The sequence below is a fragment of the Vicia villosa genome, linkage group LG1 (genome assembly GCF_029867415.1).
Source record: "Vicia villosa cultivar HV-30 ecotype Madison, WI linkage group LG1, Vvil1.0, whole genome shotgun sequence".
Taxonomy (NCBI): domain Eukaryota; kingdom Viridiplantae; phylum Streptophyta; class Magnoliopsida; order Fabales; family Fabaceae; genus Vicia; species Vicia villosa.
In genome coordinates, this window is record NC_081180.1 from 72,798,595 (window position 1) to 72,819,248 (window position 20,654).

The following is a 20,654-nucleotide window of genomic DNA, read 5'->3' on the forward strand; positions in this document are numbered from 1 at the left end:
TCTAAATTACCCGTGAATGAACTATTAAGGTAAAGAGGGCAAGTTTGAGCATATTAACCCATGAGTATGAACTTTTTACAATGAAACCTGAAGAAAACATTAATCAAATGTAAACACAATTTACTCACGTCGTAAATTATATGAGAACTCAAATGAGGATTTGGTTGTGAAAATTCTTAGATCCTTAAATTGAAACTAGAAACCTAAATTCATTGCGATAAGTGAATATAGGAATTTAGCAAACATGGACGTGTATACTCTTTTTAGTAAATTGCGAGAATATGAGATGTAGTTGAAAAGACTTACTGATGATGAAGAAGGTGACAAGTAAAATAGGAAAAGTATTGCATTAAAAGCTACTAATATCAAATATATGAAATCAAAAGATGAAGATTGTCAAAGTGGAATTAATAAATACACGAAACCCGTGTTTCAAAAATTCAAAGATTTCCTGAGGCATGAAAAACAAATTTCAAGTTTCCAGGAGAAATGAAAAAATATCATCTTTCATTCTCACATGCCACGATGCAAAAAAGAAGGGCACATAAGACCAAATTGCTCTCAAAACCATGGAAAGAAATCAGAACAAGAGAAGATTCAAGAAACAAAAAAAAAAGGTTAAAAGAGCCTCCATATCTTGGGATGACGATGATGTGGAATCCTTTGATAAGGAAGAAGCAAACATGTGTCTCATGGAAAATCATGAAGAATATGAGGTAACCTCTTACTTTTCTTGTCCGGACATGTTTTGTATCTATAAAAATCTAACCAAAGAAACGAGTGTATTAGAATAAACTGTCTCTACCTACATTGACATTATTTCTCTCCTCTAATGAAAAATAAAAACCCATTGGAAAAAATAGAAAGTCTTAAAGAGAGACAAGATAATATGATTCAAAACTTCTCCTCTTTTCACAAAGTCTTAGATGAATCTATTAAGTGTGTTCAATGTGCAATTTTGGAAAATAACGTTGAAGATCTTCAAGATAAACTTGATAAATTCACTAAATAAAGACAACTTGAATCTTTTGTTAAGTAACCAAAGGGCGTCTTACAATAAGGTTGGTATGGGTTATGAACCTAAGAACAATAGTAATATCCTTAGAAATATTTGCAATGCTCAACAAACATTTAAATGCAAAACCTACAAATTCAATTATTGTAATAAAAATTGTCATATTGATATATTTTGTTTTATAAAGAAAAGTCATGAAAGCAAGTCAAAATATACTCCCTTGCATAACATCAAAGTACTCAAAAAGAATTGGGCTCCAAAGCTCAAAATGTCCAAATGTGGTGCAAATATGCTTAATAACTTGAATTCTAAAGATGATATCAACAGTGACTCTGTAAGCCATATGATTGAAGAAATAAACATGTTTTCTTATTTTCCTCATACAAAAGAAGAAGGATATTCTTATAGCAACAAAGTTAAAATTGTTAGTTCAAGAACATCTGGAAATATCCCTAAACATGTTATTGAAATATTTTAGGATTAAGTAAGTTGTGTGACAAATGTAATAGAGTATTGTCTTCTATATGCGAGGTCTTTAAAAACCATGCATTAAAACCTCTTTTAAAACTACTTTTTGAAAAGACCACGACTATAGAAGAACTCATACATTTTACCTTTGTTGAACTAACTCTAGTAGATAGAAATAGAGGTTGTTGATTACGTAAGAACTACGGAAAAGACAACTCATGAAGATGAAGATAAATATCAAGAAGTAGAACACGATCAAGATAAGATAAATTTCAAGATCAAACTCTAATTGAAGAAAATCATGTAGATCATCATGATGGAAGACCGTTAAAGATCATCCTAAGATAATATGAACAATTTTTTGTTTGAAAATAAGTTTCTAAAAAGGAAGGATGATACAACTCTTTTTCATACTAACTATGGCATCTTATTTATATATATTCTTTGTCACGTAGAGCTAACAAATCCTTGACGATTTAACATGCCACCCCCCAATTAAACATGGCCACCCCCCAAATACAATGAAAAGACCAAAATGTCCAACATGTGAAATTTCTAAAACATTTTCAAATTTACGTGACATATCGCATTTTTCAAATTCACAGGCGATACCAAAAATTTTGAGCCAATACCGGAAATTTGATGACTAATAGTAAGATTTCTGGTATTTTTATAAAATTTCCGGTATATTCAAACCGGAAATTTCAAAATTTCAGGGAATTTTGAAATTTATGGTAGTTATAATTTTTTTGAAAAATACCGAAAAATTCAAAATTTTCGGTATTTTGTACTTTTTCTAATTTTTTTCCTTTTTTTTAATTTGTTTCAGTAAGGACCAGAGGCAGAGACGCTGTAGTTGTCAGCAGGGCAGTTGATAGAGTATAGGCTCGTGCTAGAGCTGAGGAGGCACATGCTTCAGAGCTTAGAGCTAGACGCCATCCTACGACTGGTTCTCACTGGAAACGGTTGGCGGAGCAGGCGGCGCAGGCGACGCAGTTCCGCCCACCACATCGTCAAAGACATGCATCTACCTAAGAGGTAAAACCTCCTGTTATATTGATCGAGCGTGCTGTTGAGGAGCCTGTAGTGGAGTCGATATCTGCGCAGGTTGTTGAGCCGGTAGTTGAGCAGACTGTGGAGCCTACACCCAGGCAGGTTGTGGAGCTTTAGCCTGAGGAGGTTGTTGTTACTGAGGTTGTAGACAAGGTATCTCCGACCTATACAGACACAAGTGCCAAAGCGTCTACTGAGCCTTCAGTGCACATTGATGAAGGGTTTCCTGGAGGACCTAGAGACGTGTTCGTGCTCACGAGATATGTTGACCATATCGCTCATCGGATATGGCAGGGGGGGTAAATATATATTTGTAACTATGTAATGATTAATATTTTACTTTATGCTATTGTACGATAGTTTATGTATAATATTTTAATTTTGCCTATTACAAGAGCGAGGAGTGATGAAGATCGCTTCACATGGGTCGAAGCTGAAGGGCTTCCTGAGGGATCCTATGCCTGGGGCGGTTAGTCGTATTATTGGAGACTTTCACTTGCTGGAGTCTTCTCAGTGCTCCCTTACCATGATGGATGCCTATCTAATGACTGCTTTTGTTGAGAGGTGGCACCCAGAGACATCATCCTTTCACCTTATATTCGGGGAGATGACGATGACACTGAATGATGTAGATTCCCTCCTCCACATCTCCATTGCTGGTACCTTCTTCGCACCTCCTTACATTAACCAAGCGGCGGCGCTGCGCTTGGTTATGGACGACTTAAAGGTAGCTCAGAAGAAGGTGTATGAGGAGTTCTCGTATAACTGTGGTTTTCATCTTCGGGTGTCTTGGCTCAAGGACAAATACCTTGAGCATGTGGATGCTCAAAGGTACCAGGCTACCATATGAAATTTTGAATTCCACTGCAGGGTTGCTTCCATTGAAATACACTTTCACACCAATCAGAAATTCAGAAATAGACATTTTCAGAAGATGTATTTCTCAATACCACATGCCCCTATTTATACACATGGCAGAGCATCCTAGGCCATATAATTTGTCGATGCAATCGTAGCCCTTCAAAAGTGTCGGCAAAATCCAGACCGTTTATAAGAAAAAAAACCCTAAAAATGATACTACCGAAAATTTCAGTATAATTGAAATTTCTGGTATCACGTAAATTTGAAATTTACGTGATTCCATAAATTTAGCAGGGGGGTACCAGAAATTTCAAAAGAGTCTACCGAAAATTTCATCCGAAAATTGTTTGTGTATCATTAGGGGCATTTCTGAAATAAAAAAATGGAACGGTGCCATGTATAATTTTAGGAGTGGCATGTTAAATCCTCCGAATCTTTGTACAGTGACTTTTTTATATGATTTGATTAAAAAGGTTCATAATAGAGGGAGTTTCGTTACTCTCATGGGTTACAAATTCGTTAGTAAATTCTCTAGATTATAAATATAAGTGAATATGATATTGATATATTTACACACAAAATAAAAAAAACAACATGCTGTATCACACAATTAATATTATTTTGTACATTTTATTCTTCAAAGGACATTCCTGACGCGAGTCGTTCTTTGAAAACCTGATTATCCGACCGTTCAGTGTTGATTCTGGATATGCATATCCAAATAAACCTCATTTTAATTTAAAAAAAAAATACCAAGGAATTTTTCGGATGTGCATATCCGAATAAATCTTTTTTTTGTAAAATAATGTGGTTTATTCATATATACATCTCCGAAAAATGCTTTGATGACATGATAATGTTTCTAAGGTCCAAAGTGATTCAAGTCTTGTATAAATAGGGTATCTCTCATCCCATTTTTTCTACAAAACACCAAATAACCGAAAATGAGTACATATCCCCCACCTTGCATTTGTGTATTTCAATGTTGAGATGTCGTCACTTCAGTTTAGGGTCTGCGAGGACATAACTTGCATTGACTTGAAATCCAAACTGAATATGCTCCAACGATATCCAAAAAATCGATGAGTTGTCAAGCTCGAGTATCATTCACCCTTGTTTGACAGCGATAAGAAGATACAGTTCACCAACTTTGTACTGAAGACAGATGCAAATTTAGAGGTTATGCGGAGTATTTTTCGCCAATATGAAACAAAGGATCTGATTGAAGTGGATGCAAAGATTGCAAAATTCGTCGAAAATATTATCAACATATTGCAACGTCCAGAACTACATGTTTGTAACGATGTGTAATGTTGAATGTTTTAATTTAATGTCAAGTTCTTATGATTATCAATTATAAATTTTCGATTAACTAATGATATTCATATTATCCATGCTTCTATTTTTTATTTGAAATATCAGAGCTATTTTTGAATATACATATGACATAAATTCGAAGATACATCTCCGAAATTAAATTAAATATAATAGAAAATGAGTGTGTCTAGACATCTATAGACATTTTTGGAATTTCAACTAGGATTTGTGAAAAGGCATAAAATTGGGAAAATAAATTGCCGGAAAATGGGAACTTATAGTATATTATTAATAAATTGTCATATAATATATTTATAGTTCAACAAATATAAAAAATGGGAACTTATAAAGAGAAAAGAGAACAATAAAGAAGCCAATACAATTACAAGATAGCATTTAACATTTAATGTTTGACTGTATCTTCAATTTAGCACTTACTATTTAGTATTTACATCACCAATTATAATTTCATTGAAATAAAATTCAAAATGAAGCAACTTGTCCTTTATTACAAGTGAAAACTGGAAAAGCTTTTTTTTGTTTTGGCTGAAGCACAAATCTACAGACTATTAGCAAAAGATAGAGCCAAAGACAATTCAGATGACAAGATTCAGGCCTATGCATTTTACTCATCCTCACCTTCATCAATTCCAACCCACCGTGTAAATGCAAAAAGAAACTCCTTGAAGTTCACCATTCCATTTTTATCCCAGTCCATTTCTTCTGCATTTTCGTAAATAAATAAAATAACTGTTAATGAACAGATATAAACTCAGGAAGAAACAATAAGAGACAAGATTGCTTTTGAGTTGTTACTATATTAGAAGTAGTTGCAATGAAGATTTAAGGATGCACGCGGAGTGAAGGTTCGTTGTTTCTGTTTTAAACTAAATAAATAAAAATCTTACAATTTTGATTAGGCTTAACCCAACCCTTATATAACTCAATGAGACCAAAGTGTGGACGATGCGGGAAGCCCAACAAGTGATCTAGGATAGCCTCTGATACCATCTTAAAATTTGGGTTGAGTCTAACTCATCCTACAAAACCGGCTTGTAGGGTGAGAGTTGCCCCCACTTATAAACACGTGCAATATCTCTAGGCAATGTGGGACTAAATTCACCCTTTTAAACCCAACACAATGAAGGTGTTGGAGGCTGCAAAGGCAAGTCAAATGCCGCAATTTAGGCGACTAGGGGTGGACCGTAATAAAGTCATAAATTCCAACAATTATAGACCTTATAAATGATAGTTCTATGTTTCCGGCATGAGCATGGTAAATGCTAATATGGTTGGAAACAGAAGAAAATAACAGGTAATTTGACAACCTCTGCAATATGAGATTACAGACGATACTCACCCTGCCATGTTCTGAGTTCCTTAAATGTTCTGCTGCTAATGTTATAAAAAAACGTAATAGATGTTCTTCATTTTAATCTCTTTTTTTTTTCATCAAATTAGAGGTACACATTTTTCTTGGGAAAACATGTTAAGGCAGGTTTCAAAATATTAGCATATAATGCATGCTCCTAAGATGAGTATGTGTGCAACTTGAATGCATATGCATGTGTATTTAAACACAGAGAGGAAGAGACAACTAACCAAATCTTTTCATGGCTATTCTTCCAGAAGAACGTTCCCCAGATGTAGTTTCATTTATAGCTTGGACCATTTCATTTTTGCTGACATATCCGTCCCTATTCTTGTCTAAGAATACAAATGTATCAACCAATGTCTCAAAAGTGGCCTCCAGATTCGGCATGCCAATTCGTGATTTCTAAACAAGTCACGGAGAACAATTTGAAATGGTAACAAAACATGGAAACTCATGACTTATAAACTATCAATGAAAACAGGAAGACATGGATGAGATATGTTTTCCTGCCTACTACATTGCATTACTTCAAAGTTCAATGTTCGTAACCTAACATGTTCTAATCATTTTCATTGCATGACAAAATTATAACTTCAAAATTCTATGCTATCCTAAAGAAAAGCGTGACTAGAAAAGCAAGGCCATAACAGAAAAACTACATAGAGCTAATAACATTGCAATGCTCATGAAGTCCAAACATCAACTGAAATTAAACAAATAGTTTTCGAAATAAAACACAAAAGGCCGGTGTTAAATGTATAATATCCCCCAAATAATTCAACCAGAGATCAAAACACACAAGACATGATATGTTTTTTTCCAAAGAGCAGGTGTTACTAATTCATTTTCAAAATTTGAATTTTTAAGAATCCCTACTTGTATTGTGTATGATAATGAAATTAAAATGATGCAGCTAATGTGTTAGGATACAGCATGAAGTGCCTTAGGGTCATCTTTGAAAAGGTAGACAAGGCAAAGAAGTACAATAAACTCATTGAACTTCATTCCCAAATCATCATTAAAGTCACATGCTTTAAAAAGATCGTTGATATCTTCCTCAGAAAAAGAAATTTCCAGCTTACTGAAACATTTCTTCAACTCTTCTTGATCTATTGCCCCGTTAGAATCTTCATCTGTGGCAAAAAACAAACGTCTGTTAGCAATTATATATGTCAATTTGGCCATGTATGAGTCGGTGACAAACATATTAATGACATTTGTGCCACTGCTAAAGCTTTTGAATGAGCTTGATATTTGCAGTTACAATCACATAAAAACACACTTCTTATTAACTTCATAATGAAATAAAATCAAACTGAATTCTAATATATATAATGCAACTTCGATTATATGATTCACTAGTGTTTCATGATCTAGTCATAATAAAAGGATTCTATAAACTCAACTAACTTTTTCTTTTTTGGATAAGCAAATGTTAGTTATTAGTTTCTATGTTAGTATTTTTTTCCGTCACCGGAGTTTGAGCCTCGGTCTTTCAACTCCTTTAACCCTTAGCTCAAACTATAAGCTACCCAACCACCCTAATATCAGGCTTTTGTTAGAAGATATATCAACATAAAATACGAACTTAACAAGAGCATAAATTTGAAGTGGAAACCTACCAAACTGCTCAAATATGGCTCTGCATTTTCTGAAGCTCTCGTCAATTTTTGGAAATTTTAGTATTATAGTATTGAATGATCTCGTGGTACATCCATGACATTCCCTGCGCTGCATTGCTTCGACCATTTTAGCCTCAAGCTTAGTTTCTGGTACCCAAGACTTTTTGGGCGAGTCACCCTTTCCTAATGCACCTCCCATTATCGATCAATCAATCAAAGTTCTCCTCAGAAATGCTATCCCTCGTACCTAACAAGCAACACGTAATTTCATAACATCTCGCTGTTACACAAAGATATGGGAAAACCTAATTGCCTAAGTTACAAATAGTTTGAACAAAAAGTAAAAATGAGTTTTCACTCGATGTCACTATCTATATGCTTTAAAATTATTTGTTTTTGTCAATGATATTCAATTAGACAAAAGTTAGTCTGCAAAAGTGATTAACAAGACCAAAGATCTTAGTGTGAAGTTCAAATGTCGTTTGTTATAATAATGTAAAGAAAAAAAAATGGAGATCATCATCAAACATCAGCTTCGGCGCTTCGCTCATGCAGTTTGAGACAATTCATTCAATAGTCACAAATAGTAAATAGTGCTACCATGATTTTGTTGAAGCTTTTAAATGCTTATTTCAATTAACCTAGCTAGCGTGTTTAGTTCTGTGGTGAAAAAAATTGATTCTGAGTGAATTAATTCTCGATAAAAGTGATTTATGTTGGGATAAATTCTCGCAAATCTGATTTAAACCGTCAATTTCACATTAAAAAAAACACGTTTAGCCTCAAAAGCTTTACATCACAGTTTCAAGTAGAATCTAAGGCATATTCGTCGTGGTGAATGTGATTTCCTGAAAGATTAGAACAAGGATTGAAAGAAAAAAAGCATGCAAAAGCCGTTGAGCATGAATCAAGAGAATTAAGCTGGAAAGTTAGACGAAAATGAAAATTGAAAGAGTAGAAATAAATATTAAGATAAATATGAAATGAAGAAAAAAGAGTAGAAAGCATACCAAGTTAAAAGGTGTTTGGATGATGAGTGAAGATCGAAACTCAAAAGTGATTTGAGGGTGTTGAAGATAGCATAGTTATTAGAAGGTGGTGGTGGCGTTTTGGTTTTTGAAGAAAGATGAAAAGAAGAATGGGAAAGAATGTATGTTTTGTTTAACTAAGTTTGGGCCTTTGTGTTTCTCTAACCCTATTTTGCGCTGCTCCCACCACCTATTCTTCTTATTCTCTATCTGTGCGCATCTTTGTTTTGTAAAAATAAGGATCTTATCGTAATTTTATTAATTTGTTTGTAAAAAGAAATATTCTTCAAAAATTTAAGATTTTGATATTTGGCATATGTTTCAAAGATAACTAGTAAAGGACCCGTGCGTTCGCACGGGTCACGTAAAGTCGATATAAATAATAAATATATATATATATATATAACGATGGTTAATAAATATATATAAAAGATACGCAAATTAAAAAGAAAAAACATTTGAAATTATAATTGTCATATAAATATTAATTTAATTTAGTTAGAAATATATATAATTAAGTAATCATATGCCTTTGTGTTCACACACATCATACAATATCATTACAAATCTATCCTGAGTAGTCATCTACCCGTTCGTTCGCACGGATTGCACAATGTTATAAATAATAAAATAAATATAATATATGAGATTATATTTATTTGATTCGGTAACATGTACCAAATTTGTTGTCCAATTTTGTTGTTGTCACTCATACCCCTATCTTATTATAAGCATTTGAAATCTTTTTCACTTATTTTAAATAAATTTTTTGATATATTTAATAGATTTATTTTTTCAAAAATATCAGTTATGGCTTAATATCAACATATAAAAAATAAAGAAAATAAATAATATAGTAATGGTTAAAAATATAAATAAAATATATACAAATTAAGTAGCTTTGTCCCGTCGAAAAATGTATATTTTAGTAGAAAAATAAAGAAAATAATTAAGAAATCATTTACCTGTGCGTTCGCACAGTTCGTATAATATCGTTATAAGTAGTAAATTAATATAATATAGTGATGGTTAAAAATGTATATAAAATACAAAAAGAATAACAAATTTTTGTTCTTATAACAAATTATGTATTCACCAGTCATAATTGTCTCAAGTTAAATGTAATTTTATAAGTAGTTTCGGCCCGTCAAATTTTTGTTTTTATAAGAAATTATGTATTCAACTATCATAACTGTCTCATGTTAAGGGTGTGTTTGGTTCGGAGTAGATGGAGGGGAGGGAAGGGGAGGGGAGGGGAGGGAAGGGGAGGGGAGAGAATATTTTTAACTAAATGTGTTTGGTTCAAATTTTATGAGGGGGTGAGAGGGAAGGGGAGGGGAGCAAAATCCCTCCAAAACACACTTTTTGCGTTCCTCCAAATCGGAAAGATTTGGAGGGGAGGGGAGGGAATCTCAACTTTAATATTTTAAAAACTATTATAATTACTATAATATCCTGAGTTTTATTTTAATATTTTAAAATTATTCATTTTCTTTTGTATTATTGCTCTCTTCTGTGTGATTTGTATCGATTGCTTCTATCAATTTATTATAATTATTCTCCACCTTCAAATTATTTTGAAATTTTTGTCCTTAATATAAATCATAATCATTTCACTTTTTTGATTTTTTTATAACTCTTTTATGTTTATTTATGTTTTTTTTTCTAATTTTGTTATGTGTCCTATCATATTTTCTTTTATATCAAATTTTAAAATTTTCATTTTAATTAATTAATTTATTTTATTAAAATATTTAAACCATTTATATTTAATAATAAATTATTTTATGTATTTTATGTGTTAAATAATTCATTACGATTTCAAAGTTGTTATCAACATATTGTTTAATTTATTTTTGAATATTTTATTCGAATTAAGTGAACTCAATTTTTTAACATTATGTAGTAAATTATAACTTTTTAGTCACTCAATATTAGAAATTTTACTAACAAAAAATATATATAGATTTTTCACATTTGAATATCATATTGTATCACTTATATAAGATAATAGGGATAAAAGTGTAAATTATTAATAAAACCCCTCCCCTCCCCTCCCCTCTTGAACCAAACATATTTTTACTTAAAATCCCTCTCTTCCCCTCCTATCCCCTCGTTTGAACCAAACACTCATCTGATTAAAAAAATCTCATCACCTCCCCTCACCTCCCCTTCTCCCCCTCCATTAAAATCTCTCCCCTCCCCTCCCTCTCATTTGAACCAAACACACCCTAAATGTAAAGTGACAATAATAATGATATGCCATCAATATTGATGACATATCGTTATTATTGTCACTTGACTCAATTACATATTAGTTAAAAAATTAAATCTAAATAATATAAACAATATTTTTCCTTTTATAAAAATAAGGATCCAGGTAAATAAATAAATAAAAGTCAAATGATCCATTATTAAAGAAGATTTATAACTTTGTATTAAAAATTTAAATAGATATTATTGTTAATTATTATCCATGTATCACATAGATTAATAGTTATAGATAAATTTAAAGAATAAATTAATCTAAAAATATATATTAGTCTAAAATAATATATTATTTAAAATTAAATCAAATTAATTTTTGAAGATATAAAAACGTGTTATCAATACCTCTTAGGATGCAAAGAACGTGTTATCAATTCCTTATTAATACCTTGATAATAAAAGGTATAAATCAAGTTAATATATAGAATATTAGATTTGGAATATTAATTTATTGGAATAGGCCATTTATTGGAATATACAAGTTTGACCGTTTTGAAAAGTTTAAAAACAGATGCGTGTAAACTAAATTCCAATCATAAATGTGACAGTATGAAATATTTGGTAATTGCTATTAGAATTAAATATATGGTGGAAAAACAGGTTTGAAAAATGGAATGTGATAAGTAAATTGTAAAAATATCATATGAATATAAAATTCATATACTATGAATTTACATATGCAAAAATATAGAATGAATTTCTCTATTTTCCTTATAACTTAATATATTATTTAAAATTAAATCAAATTAATTTTTGAAGATATAAAAACGTGTTATCAATACCTCCTATAATGCAAAGAACGTGTTATCAATTCCTTGTTAATACCTGATAATAAAAGGTATAAATCAAATTAATATATAGAATATTAGATTTGAAATATTAATTTATTGGAATATGTCATTTATTGGAATAGGCCATTTATTGGAATATGCAACCGTTTTGAAAAGTTAAAAAATAGCATGCGTGTAAACTAAATCCCAATCATAAATGGGACAGTATGAAATATTCATGCGTGTAAATTAAATCTTAATCATAAATGTGATAGTATAAAATATTCCTTCTAATTATTATATTATAGTACTATAGCTATCAAAATTTCAAAAACACAATTTATTATCATTATTAAAAAAATATATATAGAATATTAGGATTTGAAATATTAATTTATTATAATATGTCATTTATTAGAATAGGCAAGTTTGACCATTTTGAAAAAGTTAAGAAACAGGATGCGTGTAAAGCAAATCCCAACCAATCATAAATGTAACAGGTATGAAATACTCCTTCTAATTATTATATTATATTATTATATTATATTTCATAAGGATAGTAAACTAACATTCAAATATCCTTCTAATTATTATATTTTATTATATTATTATATTATACTTCATAAAGATAATATACTGACATCTAAATATATACTAACATTCAAATATATTATGGAATGAGAGATTTATAAAATAATATATTATTTAAAAATGTAAATCATATTAATTTTTGAAAGATACATTATAAAATAATATATTTTTCATTACTTATAATTAAAAAAAATATTTATTAAATAATTATTTCTCTTAGTTTTTTTTACAAATAAGAGCGTTATTTTATAATAAAGAGTAAGATTTTTTTTAAAAATCATATATTTTTCTAAAAAAATGGTTGGTAATTTTAATTATTTTGTTTGATCTTTCAAAAATAAATTGGTATATTATTGTGTATAATTTTAACATATATAAATTATTAAATTATTAAATACTAATGTACAGATTTATCACAGTAATCATTAAATAGATTTATTACAGTAATCAATAAATAGATTTATTAGAAAACAAATAATGAATTTATTATAAATTATCTGATTTTTTTATGCAATAACAAATGTTATATTTAAAAATAAATAAACTATCTTTGTCAAAATACATATATTATAATTATTAAAAGTTAAAATATTTTATACTGTAGGCTTGTTTATTTTACATATAATTTATTGGTTCACATGGTATATTTTTATTTGTAATTGAATTCCTATTTATAATAGTATACATGTATTTGAGTATTAATCATTAACCATTAAGTTTTTATACAACAATTTTAATAATTAAAAATAAATAAATAAATAAATAAGGGAAGAGAGAGAAAACGTGGGATATTTTGTAACCTCAGATTGTTCTCTCTCATACCACTTCATCGTCTCCTTCACTCTCACCACCTATTCCCACCATTGTTGATTTCTCTCACCATAAAAACTCAATCGATTTGAAAATTGTGAATACTGTCCCACTCGTTTCTTTGTCCTCACCATGAATCCACAAACCAAATTCTCAAACATTAGACTATCATCATTTAATTTCAAAATTTCCTCAAAAACCCTATAGTTCTAAAGCTAAATTAAATGACAATGGTATGCAATTTTACACAATAGTTATGGGGTTATTAGTCACTGGAAGATATCACATATATTAGTAATGAGAAAATAATATAATGAAACGACATGAAAATTTATGACCCAAAGCTAGTCCATTGATTTTCGATTTCGGCGGAGCTCGAAAGTATTAGGTAGGTGTCAAAATCTTCTCTTCTTTCATAAGCTCCATCTTTGTTCTTCTTGCGGTTTATGTTGTTGCTTCTGTCAGTGATGAGTTTTTGTGATGCTTGCTGTTGAATTGTTTTGCAAGTTTAATGAGGTTGTACGTTTCAGTTATGTTTCACAGTAGAGGTGTAGAGCTTTGATGTATTTTACTTATGGAACCTTTTGCAATAGAGGAAATTGAAAGAAACTGTGAATGAGGATAGAAATAAATAGAAGGGGCAAATAAAGTTTGAAGTTTGAATCCAAAGGTTTTTAGTGTATTTCCAATGCGTTTTTGGTGTATTTCCAAGACAGTATGCGTGCAAAAGTAAGGAATCAAAACATTGGAATATTAACTGAAAATGCTACTACACGTTACACGGTACTCAATACGTTTTTTTGATTAAATATGTAAGTAATAAATATGTTACACGGTACTCAATACGTTTTTTTGATTAAAAAATCTACTCATTAATGAAAGTATTAAAGGAGATACAATTACCGCTATGTCCCCGAATATCACTTTCAAATTGGTGAATATAGGGATATTAAAAGAATTTCATATGTCATGTACTTTATTATATTAAAAGTAGATGCTTATTAATATACCAATCGTTAGTTGGCCCAGTGGTGATTGGCGCTGGACTTGGTAGGGAGAACCACGGTTCGATCCCCCGCAACTGCGATCGGGAGGGGGATGGAACCACTTGATGCCAGAACTCGCCCCCGAACCGGAATAAACCGGTGGTATAAAGCCAAAAAAAAAAAAAAAAAAGTAGATGCTTATTAAAATTTAAAAAATAAAGGAAAAAATCTAGATGAGTGGAAGAATGATAAGTGGATCCATGCAGTGCATCCGAATTTTTTATTAAAGTATACAAAAATATTTATTATTTTTCTAGATTTTTATTTCTTTTTTGACTGCTTGACTAGAGATTTTTTAATGCATAGAGAACGGTATAGCTTTGACAAATGTGACTAACTTGACGTACCACAGATAAAGGATCCTCTATCTTTAGGAAGGGAAATGTAGAGTGACTTTAGGCTAAAAAATGAATAAGAAAGAGAAATGATGTTCTCCCTTGATAGACAAAATTGTCTATAAGATAAAGCATTGGACATCTCGTCTCCTAACTTATGCCGGGAGATTACAGCTTATCAAAAGTGTTACGTTCGCGATAACCAACTATTGGATGACCTGTTTCCCTTTCCCCAAGGGTGTTCTACAGAAAATTGATACAATTTGTCGTATCTTTCTTTGGACAGGCGGTTTTGAGGGGGGTCGTAAGTCACCTATAGCTTGGAAATAGATTTGTAAACCAATCTGTCATGGTGGTCTGAATGTTAGAGATATTGAAGTATGGAATACTACAACCATAGTGAAACTGCTTTGGAATTTGAGTGGTAAAGAAGACTCACTTTGGGTAAGGTGGATACAAGCATACTATGTTAAAAATAACAGCCTACTGGAGATTCAAAGTAAAATTACTGATTCGTGGATTATGAAGGTCGTACTTAAACAAAGAGATGATAACAAAGAGATGGGAAAAATAGATGAAATCATGACTAAATCTAAATTCAATATGGGCAACATTTACAAGCTATTTCAAGATAAAGGGCAGAAGGTAGAGTGGCGAAATCTACTGTGTGGGAATAATGCTAGACCCCGAGCCAATTTCATTCTATGGCTTGCGTGTCATGAGAGGTTGGCAACGAAAGACCGATTATATAGATTTGGCATGATCGACAACACTAAATGTTGTTTCTGTTCAAGTGAGGAAACAATGAGGCATTTATTCTTTGAATGTGAAGTTATGAATGATATCTGGAAGGAGGTCCTAGGATGGGTGCAGATTCACCATATCCCGAAAGCATGGCACGAGGAAATTACGTGGATTATACAGCAGACAAAGGGAAAAAGCGCTAGGGCCGCTATTCTCAAAATGGCGGCATCTGAAACTATATATGAACTTTGGAGGATTCGGAATAACAAAAGCTTTGGTGAGAATGTTGATACCAAAATAGTTGGGAAAAGAATTATAGATACACTAGTATACAGAGGGTGGAATATAAACAAACTGAGGAAATATATCTCTATCCTAATGTTAGAGGGATATTAGGTTATAGTTTTCTTTTTGTTAGTAATTGAGGATTTCAAATAGAGGCTGGATCCGCTGAAGGATCGCTTGTACTTATTGTTTTTTTTGAAGTAATAAAGTATCTTTTTTTCAAAAAAAAAAAAAAAAAAGAGAAATGATGTTTATTTTAGAGAGAAAAAATATGTGAGAGAAAATAAATCATGAGAGAGATAGAAAGAAAGTTAGAGCATCTCCAATAGTGCAACTTAGAGCATCTCCAATGGTGCAACCCATTATTTGGTTCTTTGTGGGACCCATTAGTCCACATCATCTTGAAGCAACTCACTTCAATTTTCACTCGAATGGTATAATTCTAAAGAACTCATATTGAGTCCCACAATTTTACTTTGTATAATAATATTTTATTCATACTAAATTTTATTTGATTTAAAATAATAATTTAAATTATTTAAATTTTAATTAATATAAAATAAATAAAATTAAACATAAAATTTAAAATTATAATTTAAATTAATCTCAAATGCATGACATATAATTAAAAACAATAAAAATATAATTAAAAACAACACAAATAAATTACATAACATAATTACTCAAATTTAATTTTCATCGTCCTCATGTCCAAAACATTCCCAAATATGCTCGACTAGATCTCCTTGAAGTTGGCGATGAACTTGTTTTTCATGAAGAGTTGCTCTTCTTTGTAGTCTTGTTGCAAGATTCGGGTGAGGACCGCTAAATGTTTCAGTCGTTGAGTTGTTGTTACCTGCATTATCGTAACAGTAATCAAAATCACCTCCATATGTGTGTCGTTCGTCTTCGACAATCATGTTGTGCAATATGATGCAAGCATATATGGTATGCTTGAGGGTTTCCATGTGCCAAGCACGCGCTGGACCACGTACTATTGCAAATCGAGATTGAAGCACTCCAAATGCACGTTCCACATCCTTTCTAGCTGATTCTTGGTGTTGTGCAAATAGTTTTCTCTCTTCTCCTTGTGGCATTGAAATGGTCTTGACAAATGTAGCCCATTCAGGATATATACCATCCGCTAAATAATACCCCATATTATATGGATTCCCATTGATTGTATATTGCACAGTAGCAGCACGTCCTTCCAAAATATCGTTAAACACATTAGATTGGTTTAGCACATTAATGTCATTGTTTGAACCTGCAATACCAAAAAATGCATGCCAAATCCATAAGTCTTGTGATGCCACTGCTTCAAGCATGATCGTGGGTTTACCATGATCACCTCGACAAAATTGTCCTTTCCATGCAACAGGACAATTCTTCCATTCCCAATGCATACAATAAATGGAACCTAGCATGTCTGGAAATCCACATGACTCCCTCATTTGTAAAAGATGCTCAACATCATTGCTATTAGGCCTTCTCAAATACTCAGCCCCAAATACCTCATTCACGCCCCTTACAAATCTCTCTAAGCACTCAATTGCAGTGCTTTCACCAATTCGAACATATTCGTCTACAATGTCAGCGGAAGATCAATATGCCAACATACGAATAGCTGAAGTGCACTTCTGCAATGGTGAAAGACCCATTTTACCAGTTGCATCGACCCTCATTTGAAAATATTCATCATAATTTCTAAGGGTTTCTACAATTCGAAGAAACAAATGCCTATGCATTCTGAACCTTCTACGGAATTGGGCATCCGTGTATACTGGATTTTCTGAGAAGTAGTTGTTGAATAATCGTATATGCCCTTCTTCACGATTCCGATCTATCACTGATCTTCTTTTTCGCCTTGATGAATTTCTAGATTGACGTTCCTTCTCGAGCATTGACAACAATAGTTCTTCATCTGTGTTGTCCATAAGTTCTTCTTCAATCACCTCCCAAAAAAGTTTGTTGAGGTTGTTTGACTTGTTTGAATCCATTGAAGTGAGAGAATGGTGATAGAAAAATGATAGAAGAGTGAGAGAATGATGATAGAAGTGTGATAGAAAAATGATAGAAGAGTGTGAAAAGAATGAGAGTATATATAAGGCTAGTTTGAATAACAACTAGTTTGAATAACGGCTAGTTTGAATAACGACTACTTTGAATAACGGCTAGTTTGAATAACGACTAATTTGAATAATATTTAAATTTAAAAAATACTAGAACACTGCGTCTTATTACAATAGTCGTTGATACATAACAAGTACTACATAATATTTAAATATAATAAATACTAGAACATTGCATATTATTACCATCCATATTTTTCTTTTAGGCTATTACAACGTTTTTCATGAAATTCACGTTGACTATCATTCATCTTAGAAGTGTCTGACATTATGAATTGCATTGCTTCAAACTCCATCTTTTCCTTGACTAATTTGTTTTCTTCCTCCTTAAGTCGTGCTAGATTTTCCATTACTTCCATTCTTTTATTCCTTGTATCGGAAATAACACTAGAAGGAGGTTCAATTGCATTTGCATTTTCCTTTGCCTTACCTTTTCGTTTTGCCGCCTTTTGTCCCATTGGACGCTCCATTAGAGATGATGAGTTTAACTCATAACTTGAAGGTGTCTCTGAATTTAGCGATGCCGTGTATGAACCGCTAACAGAATTCTTTGTTCTCTTTGAAGAATTTTCGGTGGATTCTCCCATCCATTTAGGTTCATCATTTAAAAGCCGCCATGCATACTCAAGATTGAATGGTGCACCTTCATCTTGTTCATAAAAAGCATGCGCATTGATTAAGATATCTTTCTCTGATGCCCCACTTTTTTTTCCATAAACAGCTTGTTTGTAACACCTATCAAATTTTTGAACACAACCATTTATTCGATGTCATCGAGATTTTAATTGGCTTGTAGCTTTTCTCGTGACTGCCCACGATATTGGTTATAATTATCGGTGATTCTTAACCAAAAGCTATCAACTTTTTGATCAACTCCCACAATTGGATCCTTTGAAACATTGAGCCATGATTGCATAAGAAGTGTATCCTCTTCCCTTGTGAATACCTCTCTAGGTTTTTTTTTTTTAACAGAACGCCTTTGTTCTTTTTCAATTGTAGTATTTTCAATACCAACTTGAGTTGAAAATTGTGGAACTTGACGTTCAGACATAAACCCATTTGGTGTTTCGGGTTCATGAAGAGAAAAATTCACCCCATGAGTATTTATCTGTGGTCTAAAATAAATATTTGGGTTGTTTGGTGGCGGAAAAAATACGGTAGAGTTTATTGGCGGTGGGGGAAATTGAGAATTTTGCGGATTAGAATTTTGCTGATTTTGCATGAGATGGAACATAGATTGTTGAAAATTATATTGATTAGGGTCCATTTGCCCTTAACAATAATAATTTGAACTAAGAAGATGAAAAATTTGATAAAATATATGATCAATTGAAGGCTAATAAGATGAAATTGTGAGAGAAAAGTTTAAAATACTAGGAGTAAGGAATAAATTTGTGTGATAAAATTTGACTAACATTTGCTTCTATTTATAACCAAATAAATTATTAAAATAAAAAAAAAAAATAAGCAAAAGAGCCGTTGCATAGCACAGCTTCCAACTTATATTAATATTTTATTTAAACTTACCGTTGCAATGCATTTGAATGTTGGCATGCGTGGCGGAACATTCATTTTACCATTTGCTTCCAGCTGGCGTACGAAACGGCAACTATTAGCCGTTGGAGATGGCCTTACATTTGAGTTCTTTATGGGACCCACTAAGCCACATCATATTAAAAGAATTTATTTAATTTTAACTTTAATAAAAATATGATATGAGTCCCACAACTTTACCTCATAACTTGATTTGATTGTGTACTACAATCTTTTAGTTGTTGCATTGCAACGCAACTCTATTATGGCATGACAAATTTTTTAAATATTTAATTATTAAATTAATGGTACAGGTGGAGAACTCAATAGAAAAAACTACCATTGGAGATGGTCTTAGAGAAAGATAGAGAGTTGAAAGTTAGGGGATCCAAATTCGACGCACCACCGTCCACCGGCCGACCTGTCAAAATAAAAAGTTCACAATACTAGAGTTTGAAGTTTTTAATTCCTCTTTGCACAACTTATAATTTTTAAATTCTATTATAAATTCCCTTTAAAAAACATAACCAATGCGAATACGATTTGCAAAAAGATAAATAGTTAATTAAGAGGTGTATTGAAATGAGATTTTAAATATTTTTAGGCTAAATTACCTCCAGGGTCCTTTAAGTTATTTAATTGTAACAAGTCAGTCCTTTATGTTTTTTTTGTTACATGTGAGTCTTAACGCATGCACCGTTGACCTATTTCTAGTTTATTTTGTTCTATTAATTTTATTTTAACTTCTAAAATTCATATTAAATCCGTTTTTGGTCAAAAAATTATGAAAAAATTTCTAAAATTATTTCTTCTTATTTTACACTTCGTGTAATTTTATGAGAATTTTATTTTCTGTTTTACTATTTTTCTTTAGTTTCTTCTTTTGCGTGCATTTTAATTAGTTTAAAAATACTTTTATGCACTAAAAAATTCTGAAAATTTTATTATATGATCCAATGATGCCCTTTGACCCATGTTACGTGACATATCAATACCATTAATGTTTACTTCAGCTTTATTGGAAATGATTTTGAGAAAAAGATCAACGGTGCAGACGTTAGTTAACATAAAGAACCAACATGTAGCGAAAAAGGACCAACTTGTTACAATTAAAACATAAAGGACTAACTTGATACAATTAAAAAACTTAAAGGATCCCGGAGGTAATTTAGTCATATTTTTATAATAAAAATATCTTATGGGATTTAGCTTTTTTTAAACAAATAATTTTTGTGGTAGCTCAACGTTCAACTATCAAGAGTTCGCCCAATTGTGTTTAGCCTAAGACTCGCCTAACTATCAAGAGCTCTTTCTAAAATATTAAAAGTCCATCCAATTATCAAAAGTTCGTCTAATAATATTAAAGACTCGTCAAATTATTAAGAGTTTGATTAACTATCA

At 31.5% G+C, this 20,654-nt stretch overlaps 3 protein-coding genes across 3 annotated transcripts; all 3 read right to left on the reverse strand.

Moving 5' to 3' along the window:
- Nucleotides 1-5,096: 5,096 nt before the first annotated feature.
- LOC131641897 (probable calcium-binding protein CML21) lies at nt 5,097-8,920 on the reverse strand. Its single transcript, XM_058912193.1, has 5 exons — nt 8,722-8,920; nt 7,712-7,958; nt 7,020-7,222; nt 6,317-6,491; nt 5,097-5,437 (listed from the first exon to the last, which is right to left on the reverse strand). Exons 2-5 carry the CDS (start codon nt 7,908-7,910, stop codon nt 5,340-5,342), a joined length of 675 nt encoding a protein of 224 aa, XP_058768176.1. The 5' UTR covers nt 7,911-7,958; nt 8,722-8,920; the 3' UTR covers nt 5,097-5,339.
- A 7,357-nt stretch (nt 8,921-16,277) lies between these two features.
- On the reverse strand, nt 16,278-17,588 carry LOC131645627 (uncharacterized). The gene is made up of 2 exons (XM_058915960.1): nt 17,255-17,588; nt 16,278-17,173 (listed from the first exon to the last, which is right to left on the reverse strand). Exons 1-2 carry the CDS (start codon nt 17,586-17,588, stop codon nt 16,278-16,280), a joined length of 1,230 nt encoding a protein of 409 aa, XP_058771943.1.
- Nucleotides 17,589-17,902: 314 nt separating this feature from the next.
- LOC131645643 (glutathione S-transferase T3-like) lies at nt 17,903-18,987 on the reverse strand. Its single transcript, XM_058915961.1, has 2 exons — nt 18,569-18,987; nt 17,903-18,455 (listed from the first exon to the last, which is right to left on the reverse strand). The coding sequence occupies exons 1-2, from the start codon at nt 18,985-18,987 to the stop codon at nt 17,903-17,905; spliced, it is 972 nt and encodes a 323-aa protein (XP_058771944.1).
- Between the last annotated feature and the right edge of the window lie 1,667 nt (nt 18,988-20,654).

Bases quoted from the DNA above. Each gene is read 5' to 3' on its own strand.
- LOC131641897 (XM_058912193.1), bottom strand. From the start codon at position 7,910: ATGGGAGGTGCATTAGGAAAGGGTGACTCGCCCAAAAAGTCTTGGGTA. The intron at 7,223-7,711 runs GTAGGTTTCCAC...TTTTTGCCACAG, and splicing joins AGCCATATTTGAGCAGTTTG to ATGAAGATTCTAACGGGGCA. The intron at 5,438-6,316 runs GTTAGTTGTCTC...ACGAAAATGCAG, and splicing joins AATAGCCATGAAAAGATTTG to AAGAAATGGACTGGGATAAA.
- LOC131645627 (XM_058915960.1), bottom strand. From the start codon at position 17,588: ATGGATTCAAACAAGTCAAACAACCTCAACAAACTTTTTTGGGAGGTG. The intron at 17,174-17,254 runs GTAAAATGGGTC...CTGACATTGTAG, and splicing joins AATGAGGGTCGATGCAACTG to ACGAATATGTTCGAATTGGT.
- LOC131645643 (XM_058915961.1), bottom strand. From the start codon at position 18,987: ATGGACCCTAATCAATATAATTTTCAACAATCTATGTTCCATCTCATG. The intron at 18,456-18,568 runs GTTAAGAATCAC...AAAATTTGATAG, and splicing joins CAAAAAGTTGATAGCTTTTG to GTGTTACAAACAAGCTGTTT.